Raw genomic sequence first — 16,793 nt, 5'->3', positions numbered from 1 at the left:
TATATGAAAAAAGATGAATCATCCAAGAGGCTTCATTTTCTGTAATTAGTTGGACAGAAGGCTCTCCTCTATTCATGTTTTCAATTGTGTCTTTATGAATAAATTCAAACTGTCTTTGTAAACAGATGGAAATCAGGCATAGTGATAGAATATGAATAAGAAGGATCTCATGTAGCGCTCTGGGCGGCAGCCTGCTTCACATTAGAATTGTCTGTAGCTGATTTGTGTCACAGAATTCAGCTGATCTCTGTAAGGAAAATACAAGTCGGTCCTCCTTCAAAAACATTGGTATAGGTTCCCAATAGCTTGAATTAATARTACTCTCTCGCAGTTGTATGAAGTATGATCTTTGTCAAGTACCTAATTGGAAAAGTGCTACAAATTTTGCTGCTTAGTGAGGTTGCCCAAATCAGTCATGGGCTACTTGCTGCGTGTCTCCAAGATGTCCAGTCATTTATGGATTATGAAAATATGATTATAACAGTATGACTTAATAGCTGTATACCACTTTTAATCTTTAAAATTRTATACAAATAGGATCCTTTAATGGAGATCAAAATTCTACTGGTTTTTCGTGGGGAGGAACAACACAAAGAGAAATTAAGATACCAAATTTTCACATGGATTTAGATTATTAGGTTACAAGGTTTTCTTTGACAGTGTTTGTGAAAGGGAGCAAGGTGTTTTCCAAAATTAGTGAGGTTAGACTATGCTTTGCTGAGAACATTCCCTTTAAAAAAAGGTGAGGCTTTCAGTGTGAGGGTAAAATCACTTCAGAATAAYGTGCAAGCCTTCTTTAAAGTGTGGAGTCTTCTACAGTGTGCTTATGGCAAGCTTGTTCATTGGTATCCTCTTCTGAAGGTTGCTAACAYCCTCTAATGTAACTAGTTATCACTCAGCTTTGACATTGTACTGCTCACGCTGCTGCTGTCACATTTCTCTTTTACTGTCTAATCTGAATATTCCCAATGTATCTATTATGCCTGGGCAAGGACAAAAAAACCTTGGAAAAATTGGGGTGACAGTCAGTCGTTTTTGGTTTTGATGCAGGTGAACCAGGTGCCCTGGAAGCACATATTCGACAGCTGGACAAGGCCTTGGACACCAGTCGTTTCCAAATACAGCAAACAGAAAACATCATCCGCAGCAAAACACCTACAGGACCAGAACTGGACTCCACWTACAAGGGATATGTGCGTGTGTTTTGGAGCCCATATCAAGCATGCATTCCAAACTTAGATTTGCCATTGAAGGAAACACAGCTGCTCCAGCAGAGCCATCAGCTGTAGCTGCTGCTCAGACTCACTCGTGTCGTTACCACCCTTAACCACATGCTATTGTTGTTTATRTTATCTGTGTGTTTACAATAGCATTAGACTAGAGGAACATGACTCTAAGGAATTTATTTTCCTATTACATTTTTGCAGAAGTACTTTCTCACACATGATTTTATCCGTCTAATGATGATACCTTTGTTTGAAATTACTCTGCTTTTAAAAGTGGGTTTTATAGCTTCAGGCACAGTGTTCATCTTGCTAATGAATTGTAAGTATGCATCCTGTAAGCAAGGTTGCAGATATGGAAGCCCTGATTAAAAAGCTTTCTCAGAGAGATTTTCTGGAAGATAAATCTCTTTCTAAGTCACTCAAATAATTTTATTACAGACAGAATTTAAAAATTAACTTCTTGGATGCATAGTAATATTTCTACATTTAGGTTATTTTTCTTTATTACATCTTYTAGTGTCTTTGCCATTGCATCTTAACATTTGGAAAAGATGACCTCTAAAGACATTAGAAATATTTGGCATAGTAGYGCTGAGTTACTTCTGTTTAGTCTTAACTTATAGTTTAAGCCTGTATCATCTCAATATACTTTTTTTGTACTATCAGCATGGACTGTTCAGTAATAGATTTTCTTTTTCCCTCACACTTATACTTACTTTTCRAAATTTCTGGAAGTTGCATTTTAATTTGCACTGTCCATACAATTAGTCCTGGACAGTGCWTATTGAAAGGGATATTTTGTTTGTTAACACAGATGAAACTGCTAGGTGAATGCAGTGGAAGCATAGACTCAGTACGAAGGCTTGGATATAAACTGAAGGAGGAAGAAGAAAAGTTTTCAGGACTCATTAACATGAACAGTACTGAAACACAAACAGCTGGTAAGTAACATATTGTTCATTTCATGGAAAGCAGTAATGGAAAGTAGCAAACATGCAAAGCTTTTGTGAATAAACACTTGGTATTATTTGCTGACATACATGTTTACATGACTTTCTGTGTACCATATTGCTGTACAAAACACCTAAGCCAGCATTTGTTTCTTCTAATATTAGCTTTCTTCTTTATCTGCCGAAAGTAAAGAAGTTTATTTTCACCTGATAGAAGTATTCCCCTGACAAATTTTGAACATCAGCTGTAGAGCTAGAGATACTGCATTGTAAAAACATGGATTTATTGCAGAGACTGTAAAGGCATCATGTCCATTCTTAGCTTGGCAAGATATGCTAACCATAGTCTCTTTAATTTTGGTGTGGGTTTTTTAAATTTTGTGTTGATACAACTTGTCCTTCTGCCATAGTATTTTAAAATTATTAAATTTTATTTCTTTTTATTTCTTTTTAGTGCAGGTCTTAATCAAATATATCAGCAGTAGCTTACGCAAATCTAATGAGTTGTGAGCATTAAATTTTGATAGGCAAAAATACCAATGAAAATAATAAACACATGGTTTGTTAACTATATTCAGATTTCTCCTCTGGTTTGCTGTTAGGGTAATCTAAGATGTCTTAAATTACATAGCCTGTTTTAGAGATATAACCTGTTTTTAAGACCTGCATGTATCAAATTATTTCTCTTCATGGAAGTCTGACATTGGAAAGCAATAAAATTTCCTACTGACAGGAATCATCCTGGTTTTTCATTCTTTTCTCCAATATCACTTKTTTTCAATCTAACTTAGTTTTTATGTGGTTAGAGTTTGTAGCTTAGGTTTTTATGGAGTTTTATCTTTTTGTCCTGAACAGTATTCAACTTGTACAATTGTATGTGTGTAGCTAGCGGGTGTTTTTGGCTTTTGTTGAATTTGGTGTTTGTAATTCCAGGTGTAATTGAAAGATGGGAATTAATCCAGGCCCAAGCCCTAAGCAAGGAGCTGAGGATGAAGCAGAACCTTCAGCAATGGCAGCAGTTCAAATCTGACCTTAACAGCATCTGGGCTTGGTTGGGAGAAACTGAGGAGGAACTGGAGAAGCTCCACCGCCTTGATCTCAGCACTGACATACAAACTATTGAGCTCAGAATTAAAAAACTGAAAGTGAGTTTTATTTGTCTTCTCCATTAATTGCTTTGTAAAACAGAGTGCAGACAGGTATGTCAAAGAGGTTGCCAATGATTGCAGCTGGTCTGCTCCACATAGCAGGCTGCTGCTGATAAAGTAACTGGGAAAGAGATTTTCTGAATTGCCTTTTGGCAGGAAATTGTACTACTGRCAATCCAAAGTTTTGGAATAGTAATCTGCAATTCCACAATGTACAGATAACACCTAATGTCACCTAAACTGATGAAATTTTTTAAAAGTGCCAAGTTAGATCAATTCTCTGCTACTCAAATTGGTAACAGAATAGCTACTTCAAAAGAAATCCCTCACTGAGAGATAGTACTCAGTGTGGAGGAAGGAAAAAGTGTCCAAAGGGGTTATAACCAGGGTTCTCTCCTGTGTCACCAAAGCAACACAGGAAAAATTTGATGCCAGTTTGCAGCATTCCTTTTCTTCTTCTGTCATCTCAGGTGCATCAAGATCTGAATGTTACCTTTGTCATCTCTCTTGCATATTTTACAGCTATAAAGATCTGCAGATGGGGTGAACTTCCCTTTCAGTTACTAGTATCTTACAAGCGTGGGCAGGAAAATATTGGACCCAGTGTCAAAATGCACTGTGCTTCATGCCAGGGATGAGGCAAACWGATAGTAAAAGCTGTTTCCGGCAGYGATCCATGTGAAGCATGTCAATGCTGATCTTCAGTGTAATCCAAATATAGCTGCCATGAGTACTACAAAGGTTACTGTGACATCTTGCTTTTAAGTAAATGTTGTAAAGTAGGTGGAAAAAGGGGCAATTCATAAGAGTTTTGTTCTTATCTCACCCTCTCTTTGAAAGCCCATTAGTACCCTCCAAACCAAAAGAGGTGGGGTTTCTTTTGTGACTTCCAGTGTAAACAAATCGGAGTTTTTATACAAGTTGTGCTTCTATAAATTGAAGTTCTTTATACTCTTTGTATGTTTTCATTTCTCTCAGTAAAAGCTTTTATTTTAAAATACTGATGACAGCAGTTTCCACTTGAAAATATTTTGGTTTTCATGTTTATCAGCAAAACCGAGAAAGAGGGCAAAAGTTTTATTATGAGCTAAAATGCAGTTGTCCTACATCTTTAAATTTTGTTGAGCCTACTCTGTCTTTAAAATATATGAAACATGAGCCAGATCTTTAAAATTCAACCACGACTTCAGGCTTTTAAGACTTTACAAGTTTAATTGGTTTGCTCTTGTTTATGTTCACAGTAAAATTTTAGTAGATGTTACAGAGTGAACATTTGCAGAGTCCCAGAGTGAGCAGAGAGTGTCATATCCTGAGTAAAAGGATTGTTACAGTSTGGTACCTTTCTGCAGCTGCTGGTGGCAAATCATTGCAATCTTGTGGTGCCTTCTCTACTTCCTTTATTCTGAAAGTCGTGTTTTACCAATCTCCGTTCTCTTTTCCCCTTTGTCTCATCATCAAGGAGCTGCAGAAGGCAATTGATAACCGCAAAGCAATCATCTTATCCATCAACCTGTGCAGCTCAGAGTTCACCCAGTCTGACAGCGAGGAGAGCAAGAAGCTGCAGGAGCGCCTGTCCCAGATGAACGTGCGCTGGGAGCACATGTGCAGCATGATCGAGGAGTGGCGCCGCTCCTTGCAGGATGCATTGATACAGTGCCAGGTCTGTGCTGTGCCTGTTTCAAATTGTCAGCATCCCACATGGTAAAAATACAAACCCTTCAGTTACTTGGTGTGCTCACAATCAGTCTGAAACTTGCSCCTGAAAGCCAAAATGCAGCTTTGGCGTATGTTTTTCCCAAGGATGCASGTGCACTATCTAAAACATTTATTTACAGCCCAATGTTTTCTACATTTGTCATCTCTGGACTAGTATTCTAACATTCTATTGTACACTTCTTGGAAGTGACTGTTTACCTAGTGGGACRTATCAGAGGATAAATTAAAAACATGAATTCTACTGGAATATTTTGCTACCCTATTGAAACCATGATTTATCATTTGCAGGATTTCCATGAACTGAGCCATGGTTTGCTGCTTTGGTTGGAGAATATTGACAGAAGAAAAAATGAGATTGTGCCCATCAATCCAAACCTAGACTCAGAAATACTGCAGGATTATCACAGACGTCTGATGGTAGGATTATAATCACCCTTTTGTCTCCCAAAACACATCACCAGAAAAAACATCTTGAGGGTTAGCATTGTACATTGTGAGCTAACAGAGCAGTGGGACCAGTGTCAGGGTCTGACTTTGCTTTGGTAGGCAACATCTCTCACTTTCATTAGTAGCACAACACGTGATTTTATATCTCAGGCAACTACTAGATTGTTGTRTATCTTCCTGTCAGATTAGAAATTTGTATTACCTCTCTTTTTTTTCCATTTCTTTTAATTTCAAGTGTTGAGTTTGGTGAGTCTAGCTTTTTTCCTTTTTTTTTATTTTTAACTGCTATTAAAAAATTTTGATGCTTGCCTTGGCAACAGCAAATCAGACGTGAACTGCTGGAGTCTCAGTTGAAGGTGGCGTCACTGCAAGACATGTCTTGCCAATTGCTAGTCAATGCTGAAGGCAAGGATTGTCTCGAAGCCAAAGAAAAGGTACATGTCATTGGAAACAGACTGAAGCTCCTCTTGAAAGAGGTCTCACGTCATATTAAAGACCTAGAGAAAATTCTAGACATTTCAAGTAGTCAACTGGTAAGTCACRTCTTTTTATTCCTTTCTTTTCATTGAGCAGGTTTCTCACTGTTTTGACTGCCTTTCTCTGATCAATGCTATTGGCTGCTCTGTTTCTGTGGTTTGTAATGCTTATCAAGAGGGAACATGTAATCTTGACTATCATAAAGTAATCTTAACCTTCATAATGTAAATATCTCTTCTGATATGGTGGGGTTTTTCAATTCAGTAATTTTTCTTTTCTGTTCGGTATAGCAATAATTACTGAACTTCTTGGTTTGTTTACCCTGCTATTACTGAATCAGTCAACTGGCAAAGTATATGAGACAATTATTCCAGTTGCAGTACTGAAAATTATAATATGTCRGTTGTCACTAGAAAGGAAGTTAATGTGCACTCTGTCAAAGAGAGAAAAAAAAGCATAAAATAAATTCTGTAATAGGGTAAGGAGTCTTTCATATGTGCCTCAAGCTTTGAGCTGTAGTCCAAATCTTTTCAAGTTGTCATGAATCTGAAGGTATTTCAGAGGGAGTTACACATACATCTTTGCCATCAGTGACAGATATAAAGATTTCAAGGTCCTCCTTTGGTTAACTTTTTTTTTTTAAAAGCCTTGGATTAGCAGAGTGTTTAAAGCATGAGAACTCAGCTTTTCCCTCCTTCTAGTGGAATTCTGTCTGTTTAATTAAAATYTCGGTAGTACCAAACTCTTCTTGTAATTCACAGCCAGGAAAGAACAACCGGTTTTTCCCTTTGTTGTCTTTGGTGGAAAATGTGTCACCTAAAAAAAAAGAAGTTTTAACTACTGTTTGCTTTTCTTTTCCTTCAGGACTGACAAAGAAATCATGTAATGCCCTAGTCTTTTAAATTTTGGTAACAGAATTTAACTGCTTTATTTTATTTGCCTTGGAAATAACTCTGTTGGAATTTCGCTCAGGGTAATTTTTTTAGTTTGCTTACCTGTACAGCTAGTTGCTGTATTTCTCAGCTCCGTTCCTTCTGAACTTTAGGAATTGTCCTCATGGTCTTCCGATGAATTAGACACATCAGGCTCAGTGAGTCCTGTATCTGGAAGAAGCACTCCAAGCAGACAGAGAACGGTAATTTTATGTAATTTAATTTTCTTCCACCTCTTGAGTGGGAGCTCTGGATGTCCAAGCAGTTCTAGCCAGCTGGAAGTCACCCCTTCTCACTTGTTAGGAAAGGAAATGGCATAAACCAAAAACAAAACACAGCTGCTTTCCCCAACCCTGCTGCATATCCCATCCTGCATGAAATCAGAAGTGGTAAATACTATCTGAAACCAGGGCTGTCAGTGTGGTTGGTTTACCATGGTATGGCATGTCGTGTCTCTTGTATTTTGCTCTAGTGATGGCAGCACCCCAAAGTCTGGTCTTGTCTGGTTTAATGAGTCCTCCATTTCTGTTTGGCCTTCTCTTCAGAGCTGCTTCATCAAGAATCTCAATAAGTTTTTTGTCATTTCTGATGCAGGTTGCAGATGGTCTTATTGAGACTTTGGATGAGTGGCTAAGTAGAGCTGAAGGGCACAAAACATTATTCAAACCAGCTAGTTGTGCAGGACCTAATCAATGGCTATGGTGGCAACTCTGGAGTTGTCATTTACATCGCTGGCACAAAATTCAAGAAATATAGCAATACATGCCTAGTACTTAACACTTCCATACTCTGAGCCCAAATTGGAACTGCAATTATTTTGTCTTTTTCTGCAATTCTATTGGTTGATTAATTTGCTTTTTTCCTTAGTTCTTAAGGCAATCAGATTGGTTTTGTTTTGTTTTGTTTTGTTTTTCCATTTGCACTTTTTTTGTAAAGCCTCTGAGTTCTGTCTTGATAAATTTATGGCTCTTGAAATAGATTTTTTTTTTTAATTTTTGTTTACATTCACTAGTTTCCTTTTAGATGCTAGTATGAGAATGTAAAGGAATACTGGCTTTTCCAAAGGAGAAAGAATATAAATCCTAACATTTTATTTCAGAGGTCAATGCTTTTGTCTTCTAAATTTAAACCTAAATAGTTTATAATAACTTTGATATCACAGATGTAACTGAAGGTTGCCTGACCGTTACAGAAAATGGCAAAGTAWTTTACCATAAAACCTTTGTCTAGAGAGCATGTAGGATTATGATAAGGTTTCATCTTAATATTTTAATAAGGATTTGCCTGTCTCTAACTTGTTATTGTTCATGTATGTGACTGCCTTTTTTACTTTTTTTTTTTGTCCATAATTCATAGCTGAGTTGTATGATTCCTTGGGTCTAGTTTTCAACCTTCTGGGTTCCACACCTACACAATTTTGAAGACTGAAGTGATACTGTTTAGAATTTCAGTGCTAAATATGCTGATGCCTAATAAATAAATACTAATACAAAAAAATACAATCAGAATTACAAACATCTAGTTGCATTAAATATTCCAGCAAATAGCTGTGAGTGCAGGAATGCACCTACAGTTATTTGGCCTTCAAAATTGTGGGGTGGAGGAGAGGCAAAACTTGTCAAAGGAGGGTCTTAGACCTTTTTTCCTTGATAACAATAATTTTTATGCATGTGCATTTTGAAATCTATGTATTTTTTCCACRTTCAACTTAATAAGATTTTCTCTATTTCATGTTACAAATTATTTGAACTAAATTTTTTAAAACCCAGAGCTACTGTTCATAAACATAATGTCTAAGCTGTTATTTCTGWGTTCACTCTGTATGTTCCAATAACTTCCATTCTCAGCTAGGTGCAAAGGAAAAGCCAGTTTCCTTGATTCATGGTTATTGGTCACTTCATTTGATTTATTTTTGTTTTTTTTTTTTTTTATTTTTGTTTTTTTGTTTCCTTTGCTGCACTTTTAATTTAGTTTCATCAGTAGCTTGTCTTTATTTGCCTGGACTGAACATTCTTCTTTCTTTACCCCCTGTTCATTGCAAACAGCCACGGGGCAAATGTAGTCTCTCACAGCCTGGACCCTCTGTCAGCAGTCCACATAGCAGGTACCTTGTTCTCCTGGTTTCCGCACTCTGTTCTAGAACACCAAGAGGATGATAGAAATTGGCCGTGATTCCTCTCGGTCCACACTGACTCTGTCAGCTGCTCAGGACTTACACCAGTGGTATTTCCCCTTTTGTTAATCATTTGGCAAAAGGGACTTTCAATTACTTTAAAATCTTTCTTAAATAGAGATACAGGCTAATCCTTGGAAATCTGCAGCCTCACATGTGTAATCAACATTTRCTTTTCATGTGCCTGATCAGGGTGTGTATTTACACTCATGAAACTTTATTTTGGTGTGATTTAAGAGGAATGCTAGTAGGTTCATGGCAAGCACTTTCTATCATCCTCTTTACCTCTAGATATTAAATTAAGGCAGGTAATAGGCCAATATCATATTCTAGAATTCACAAAACCCACAGATCTGGATGAAACATACTAACATCCTTTTCTTTATTTCTTTATTTGTTTTTTTATTACTTTTTTTTTAATCCCTGAAACGTTTTGTTCAGTTTGTGGGTTTTCAATACTTTAGACTCAAAACTAAAAGTCAGAATTTGAGAGGTTTGAGACCTGGGATCACTTTCTCTCCCCTCCTCAGACGACTGCAATACAACGTGCTAACATTGCCATGGCTCGCCCGGTGCTCGCATCCCTGCATTGCTCCGGGAGCAGCACTGCCCCATCTCTGTCTGRCCAGTAGAGAGCAGGCTTGCAGCTACAGCTTCTTGCTTTCCACAGTGTCTCCAGCAACCTGTCATCTCTGCAGCTAACAGTGCTTCTGCATTCTTGTTGTTGTCAGTGTGATGTGTGTACCTTCGCTCTTTCACTGATCAGTTTACTAGCCTCTACAATTAYGCAGTTTAAAAAAAAAGAAAAAGGAAATCAGCAAGCCAACGTGTGTAAAGAGGACATCTTTTGCTATTTCAGCATCTTACACATTGCTAAAATAATTGGAAAGTATCATTAAAGGTATATTTGTTCTTATTAAATCTGATAGTAAATCTTATTTAACCTAAATCTCAATTATTCTCTGCATATAAAAAATTAACTGATTTTTAAAAGATTTACTCCTGTTAAGAGTAAAAAAAAGAAGTGAGCACTAGCTTTAAAAAAGTGATTGAGCCACAAATAAGCAGCCAAAAAAGGTACCTTAAGAGTATTATTTTTTATTAATAAAATCAAGACTTTATTTAGCAAAATTATTCTCATTATACATGAAGTAAAGAGCAAAACTACTTACAACATAGATATTTACCTAAACACATTTTAAAAGTTTACTTTCCATGTGTAGTTAGGGACTGTGAGAAAAGTGACATAGTTGTAAAATAATGTAACAGATAGAACAGGTAAAGTCTCTTCTACTGCTTCCACACGCACTAAGAAGCTGCCTATTTTTAATTATTTTATTTTTCCTTTGAAACAAAATGAAACCACATAGCAAATAGGGGACATATCTAAACTCCATCTTTCTGTCTGATGGAGAAAGAGAATTGTTTATTCAGCTCCAGTCTGCTATGAAGCTTGGCGTTTTGTTTCTTGTAGGGAGAGAAGAAAGGGAGGAGAGGGGCTTTACTCTGCAGCCACTAACAGAAAGGAGGAGGGGACGATGTCTGTGACAGATCAGCATGCTTGCACTGGCACCATTGTACTCAAGGAACACATTGTGTGCGCTTTTTCACTCTCCTGTGTAGTCAAACCACTTCTGCCAGCCTTTTGAGGTTTCTGGTTGTAGCTGCTCGAGGAGCAGCTAGCAGTGCTTGGCAGCTTTGAGATCAGCCCCTGTCCTAGCAGTGGCATTCGTGCGGCACCTTTCAGATCAAGGCTCTCCAGCACTGTTTATTAACACATCTTGTAGCTGCACAACACAATGTTCAATTTGTCATTCAGACAAGCATGGAATACGAATGAGTCACTGCTGAATAGGAAACTTAATCAAATGCACAAGCCAGACAGGTTGTGGTTGATGTATAATGTGGTTTTAACTGATAATGCGGTACAAGCTGTCACTATGTTCTTTAATATTTTGACATGCCTCTGATCAGAGTACTTTGTGTTTGATCTTGCACTGGATCAGCAAATCCTGTTGGAGTTTAGTAGAAAGGAGAAATAAAGTCAATCCTAAAAAGGTTTGAAGTTGCGAAGCAAAGTTCATCTAAAAAATTAGAGGGGCCATGCTTTGTGTATAGCAGGCATCATACCATTGTGCCTTCTCCATTATCAGCACATAAAGACAGGCATGTGTAGGATGGTGCGAGGTCAGGTATGGGCTTAAACCAGATACTACACTGTGGGTTTAACTGCAGTCTCATCCAAGTGGTACTAGTAAACATGTGCTAGGTGAGAAAGCAAATCCAAGAGGCAGTTCCTCTTTCTTCATCARTTTAATAGAGCTGTCATAAGTGCACACCTGGACCTGTGCCTGTCAATTTTTCTGTGGTGATTAAAATGTTAAAAGATTAAAATATTGGTTCGATTTGCTAAGGGGTGTTTACATTGTCTCTCTKGAGCAGCTCTATTCAAGTCTTGGTGCTATAGTGCCAACCTCCATTTCCTGCTCTCCCCAGGCTTCACTAAGTGACTAGTGGATCTTTAAAGGTCACTTGCTGTTCCTGGAGCAGACCAAACCACACCAGTGTCTGTGTCTTTGCCCACAAAATGGTATTCATTGCCCCACAGTAGCTSAAACACAAGGTTTTGGCTTGGCTTGCCATGGTTCTTTTCCCAGTAAATTCCGTAACTCACTTAGAGCTTRTGAAGTTGGGGTGATGTGATGCTAAGAAACAGGAGAGACTCAAAATCTTGGAGTCGAATGAAGCCAACAAAGGCTGCTCCTAGAGAGTCTCTCAGGCTTTAGGAGAAGTTGTTGCCTTCTCTTGTGGAGAGAACATCACACCTTCTTCTTCATAGGTCTGGGAAACTCCTATCTTAAAAAAATTAAACAAAAGGTTTATTAGAAGGTTACTATCAAATTTAATTTCTCTGATTTTCTGGGAGTGGAGTAATTTCCACCTGGAATGTGTCTGTGGCTAGATACAGTAGACTGGGTTTGTGCTAACATTATCCCTTCCTTTACTTGAACAATAATCCAGCCTTCTTTCTCTCTGTTCTGCTCTGTTATATAAAGGAAATACAGGAAGATATATAGTCTCTTTCAGGTTAAGTATTGGTAAGTTCAAGTCTTCACAAGAGAAGTACTCTTTTTTTTTTTTCTTCCCACCTTTAAGGTGGTGTAAGCTTGAATTCATCTTCCAGAAGTATATTAACCAAAAGGATCCAAACTGCTGTGGTGAGCTCTGATTAGGGCCTTAAAGAATGGCAATAAAACAACCCTTCTTGTCTTCTGAAAAACTTGAACTGAAATATATTTTAACATTTCTTTTGGTCCTTTTCACAGCTATTCAAAAGCCAAATTATTGATTTGTGACTATCCTGTATTAAACAGGCCTAGCTCCTCTTCATTATCCCCAGAGTGTGAACTTCAAAATTTATACCAGAAGTTTTTATTGCTACCTTGTGTACTATAATCTTAAATTCCTTGAGCTGCTTCTTAAACTTACTGGATTCACYCACTTTTTTCAGTGGAAGAAGCCTATCCTATTTGGTATTTGCAAAGACCTTCAACATCTGTCATCAGAGAGATGAAATTTACTACTCTTATATTTTGTGGAATAGCCTTTTCATAAAGATATTAAATTAAGGCCCATTCTTGATTAACTCCAGTAAATAACATCCTACTAGGCCAGCAGTGCCTCTTTCAGTGTAAGCTTGTTGTCTGCATTCCATTGGTCACTTGCCATTTACCTCCATTTATTCCTATCAGCTTCACTTGAATGATAAATTCCTTTTTCAAAGCTTTCAGATGCTTACTGCAATACATCTAGATTACATCAACTATATTTTCCTTGGGAAAAAAAAAATAGCAATCATCTTTACAAGAAGGTTCCCCTCTGAGCTGAAATTAAAGTTCACTTTGACCATCCTATCTATAGCCTGGTAAATTAGCTTCTCCTCTCTTGAAATGCTCAGAGTTCCAATAYCACTGGCGTTACAAACTCTTGAGGTAAGGGTAACTACTGCTTGCACTTAATATCTTAATATATTAAGATTTCTTGACATGAAGAAGCTTACTGTTGCCCAGGTCTGCAGCTGTGCTCCCCTCTTTCCTCCACTTAGTAGGAATCTTGTAGTAGAGTGAGCAGCAGATGGCCTCACCTCTTTCCTTCCTCACAGTGTGACAAATAGTGGAGCAGTCAGAAGAGAGACAGGTAACRAGCTGAGCTCAAGCAAAGGAAATTACATTTTTCTTCAGAGTGGCACACAGTACTTCAGCTTTCCCTTTTCCTGCCACACTAAATAGGAGTTCTGTCCTTAAGAATAGTGAGCCTTTTTYATTAACAGTATATCTTTTTAACCATCTCTCCTTACCAAATCCATTAAACACTCTAAGCTGACCCATTCCATTTTTCAGCCAATTATGTAGATTGCAAAGGCATACCTGCCATAAACACAGGTCAATACAGCACTCAAACTTTTTATAACTCCCCCTCTGAAGATGTTTTTGTAGCATTTCATTATTTGCTTGGTTAATTGTTTCCGTGCAGTATTATTCTTCAGTACTCCACTGCAGAAAAATGGTTTGCCATGAGTTGGTTTTAATTTTTGAAAGGAAGTTCATGTTTCATTTTGAGATCAACCGTGCAGCTTACATATGCMGTTTCTTTTTAAATGCAAAGCAAAAAATGCTGGATTATGCTACTGAAGGCATAGAAAAAAGCAAAGTAAAACTTTGCTCCCTTTTGATTCAGTTTCTTGGAAATTCCCCTTCTGACACCCAGTGTAGCCCTGGAGTAACTCTGGGGCAATGACGAAAATGACACTTTGCTCATTTTCAAACACAAGTTAGCAGCTGCAGAAATGTGGCCTTTTTTTTTATTTGGATTGACAATGTTTATACAATGAGAGCTTTGTAAGTAGGTAGGCTGTGCAATCAAATGCTTGGAAGGTAATTAAGCACTCCTTGTTCCCTTTGTTCCTGCCTCAGTCCATTAACTTTCTGTCTTGGTATCCTCAGACGGTAGAAGTCCTGGTCTAATTGAACTTTAATAAGGAATGCTCTGATGCTGTTAAATGTGCCGTGTCCTTTCAATATCTTCTTTATAATGCGTGATCCTGCGTTGTGCGATAAGCAACTTTCCATCTGGGCTACARTAGCGTGGATGCAGACCACACAACATCTGATGTTTTGATCATCACTGCTTCCTGGGTTATTTAGTTCAAGCTAATAATTTGGCATACCCAAGCGTGCGTGAATCTGTTGGTCATCCAAACTTTACCAAATCTGTCTGGCTATGTTAAAGTCTTCATAGTGGGGTGCTATACATCTATGAACAGGAAAATAAAAATAATCTCAAGCACAGAAATAATTCTTTCTGAACAAGTTGGWAGGGAACCCTTGCTAAGCCTGGCATTGTTTTGAAGATGATGTTTTCATTTTTGGATSCTTCCCCACAGAGATTCAGTCAAAAGAACAAGGGGAAGTCAAAGAAACACTAAAGAAACCATCACCCCATATTTACTTTATTGGGGAGCAACTGACCTCAGCCAGCAAGCCTGATTTCATCTCCTTAGGAGCATTTCTATTTCTTAAACTCTAGGAAACCATAGCTTTTCTGAGGCCTGCTAATCATAACAACCATGGAAATGTATTATAGCAACACATCTAAGACAAAATTCGTGACCCAATGTCTTAATGGCAGAGTTCTTGAAGAAAGTTACTTGAAGGCTCTGAGTTCTTCCATTTTTGACTTGTGCTGAAATACAACACTTTCCCATGCTGTTTAATTAGCACATTGAGACCATCAGATTTAATCTTTCCTAGTCCCTCTTTTCAACTCCTGACAGTTTCAGTCAAAAAGAAAAATGTGAAATTTATGTCTTTATCCTTCATTAAAGTAACAGAATGTATTTTTGAAGTGTCCCTTTGGAAATATTTGTGTCGCATCTCTCCTGCCTCATAGACATGTGAYAGGCATGTGCCATTTCAAGTCAGATCCATCAACATAAGGGAGAAAATCGCTTGGTAGGTAACAGTGTCAAGTCAATTGAGCAGATAGATTTTTAACTGCTGATTCCGTGCAAGATTCAAAATACAATGTGCTTTGTAGAAAACGAGTCCCCATTATCTGCATTACCTGTGTTGATTGATTGGTGAAGATGATGTAACTGAATCTCAGTGCATTGTACCCTCACGGATACCTTAAACATGAACAAATGTAGAAACTTCTGTAATTCAAATGCAACTGGTCATTTTAAACAAGAAGGCTTCCTTTTTAGACAGCATGCACTGAACAAATATGACAGGTATGGCCCACCTTTTATTTCCCCTTCTCTATAGCACAATGCTTTAAGTGGAGAGTCTTCCCCATAAATGATAAAGGCGCTCTGGTGTCACAAAGCTCCTGTTTCATTTGGTGTTTTCCTACCCAGTCTAGAAATATGGGGTCTCTTAAGAGTGTTAGGGAAATAAATAGCATGTTCAGTGACAAATACCTCTGCGGTTGTCAGCCAAAGTCTGTGCAAATTGTAAACCASCCTTCAGGGAAGGTTGGGTGCCCAAGGGCAGTCTCTGCTGCAGCCGTGTTTTAGTGTATTCAACTGTCCATCTTCTTTTCTCAGGTCCAAAAAAGGTGGCTCAGGTTCCTCCCCTTCTGAGGCTGGGCCAGCGTGGCGGTGCCCGTCCTTCTTCCTCAGAGTCCTCAGAGCTGCTCTGCCACTTCAGCTGCTGCTGCTGCTCCTGATCGGGCTGGCCTRCCTGGTGCCAATGACCGAGGAGGATTACAGCTGTGCTATGGCAAACAACTTTGCCCGCTCTTTCCACCCCATGCTAAAGTACATGAATGGTCCTCCTCCATTATGAAGGAGACCTGTGAGACAGCAGGAGACCTTGCTGGAGTGCTGGCTGGGAGCAAGATGGTTTTAAAGGGTGACAGGGTTCAGCATGGCAGCTCTACCTGTCTGCTGTAGGCACCACTGTGCCCATATCTTTCTCTGCTGGCACTCGGCTCCAAACGCATCAGTGTATCAGTCTCAAACTGCACAACGTAWTACCTGAGTAGCATCATTTCAGTACTCGCATCCTGGGTACGAAGGAGGGTGCGATGTATGTGAGGGAAAYCTCTTCTGTACAGCTTTTGGGATCTTTTAGCCACTTTATATCCAGGTCATTGCCCTGTACTATGCATAGCCAAGGACTTGATACTGTAGATCCTTTCCTGTGTGCTGCTCCAAATGACCCATTAGCCAGTCTTTGTTAAATACCCTCTCAGTATCTACAGTACTCAAAATAACCAATGCTTAAGGAATTTTAGAGCATTTGTAACATACAATTTTAAAGAATCTTGTATGACATTGTATTATTCCCTGTGGTTTCTGTTTCAGGCATGGTGTTCTAACTTTTGCTTTGGATGCACAAGGTGTAAATCTGAGAAGCACTTTTTTAAGGTTTAAAAAAAATGGATGTAATAAATAAGATTGCATAAGTTTTTATGAGGAAAAAATGTTGAATGTCAAGTTGAAAAACAAAGAACATATTTATGTATGTACAGTTTGCTAAGCCAAGTTTTGTTTGTATTGATTTCTTCGCATTTATTATAGATACCATAAAATATTTTGTCTACGTGCTTTTTAATGACAACTATGGAAACCTCTAAGTTTAGAATGAGATATGTATGGTATAAAAAAAATAGAAAACATAATATGCTGCACTTCAAAAAAAGAATTAAAAATTCTATAA

At 38.1% G+C, this 16,793-nt stretch overlaps 1 protein-coding gene across 4 annotated transcripts in view; it reads left to right on the top strand.

Moving 5' to 3' along the window:
* Positions 1-16,793, top strand: part of SYNE1 (spectrin repeat containing nuclear envelope protein 1) — a 54,874-nt gene extending 38,081 nt beyond the window's left edge. For 2 of the 4 annotated variants that reach the window (XM_057375930.1, XM_057375933.1), the window contains 9 exons: positions 1,051-1,193; positions 2,041-2,167; positions 3,110-3,321; positions 4,784-4,984; positions 5,329-5,457; positions 5,808-6,020; positions 7,010-7,099; positions 8,942-9,000; positions 15,677-16,793. In XM_057375930.1, coding sequence (XP_057231913.1) covers positions 1,051-1,193; positions 2,041-2,167; positions 3,110-3,321; positions 4,784-4,984; positions 5,329-5,457; positions 5,808-6,020; positions 7,010-7,099; positions 8,942-9,000; positions 15,677-15,917 — 1,415 coding nt within the window. In that variant the 3' untranslated portion in view covers positions 15,918-16,793. The remainder of the gene's footprint in view (positions 1-1,050; positions 1,194-2,040; positions 2,168-3,109; positions 3,322-4,783; positions 4,985-5,328; positions 5,458-5,807; positions 6,021-7,009; positions 7,100-8,941; positions 9,001-15,676) is intronic. The other 2 variants (XM_057375932.1, XM_057375931.1) reach the window with 1 other exon arrangement.

The sequence above is a fragment of the Malurus melanocephalus genome, unplaced genomic scaffold (genome assembly GCF_030028575.1).
Source record: "Malurus melanocephalus ecotype Western Australia unplaced genomic scaffold, MMel_1.1 scaffold_264, whole genome shotgun sequence".
Taxonomy (NCBI): domain Eukaryota; kingdom Metazoa; phylum Chordata; class Aves; order Passeriformes; family Maluridae; genus Malurus; species Malurus melanocephalus.
This window is presented reverse-complemented; position numbering and strand designations above follow the sequence as displayed.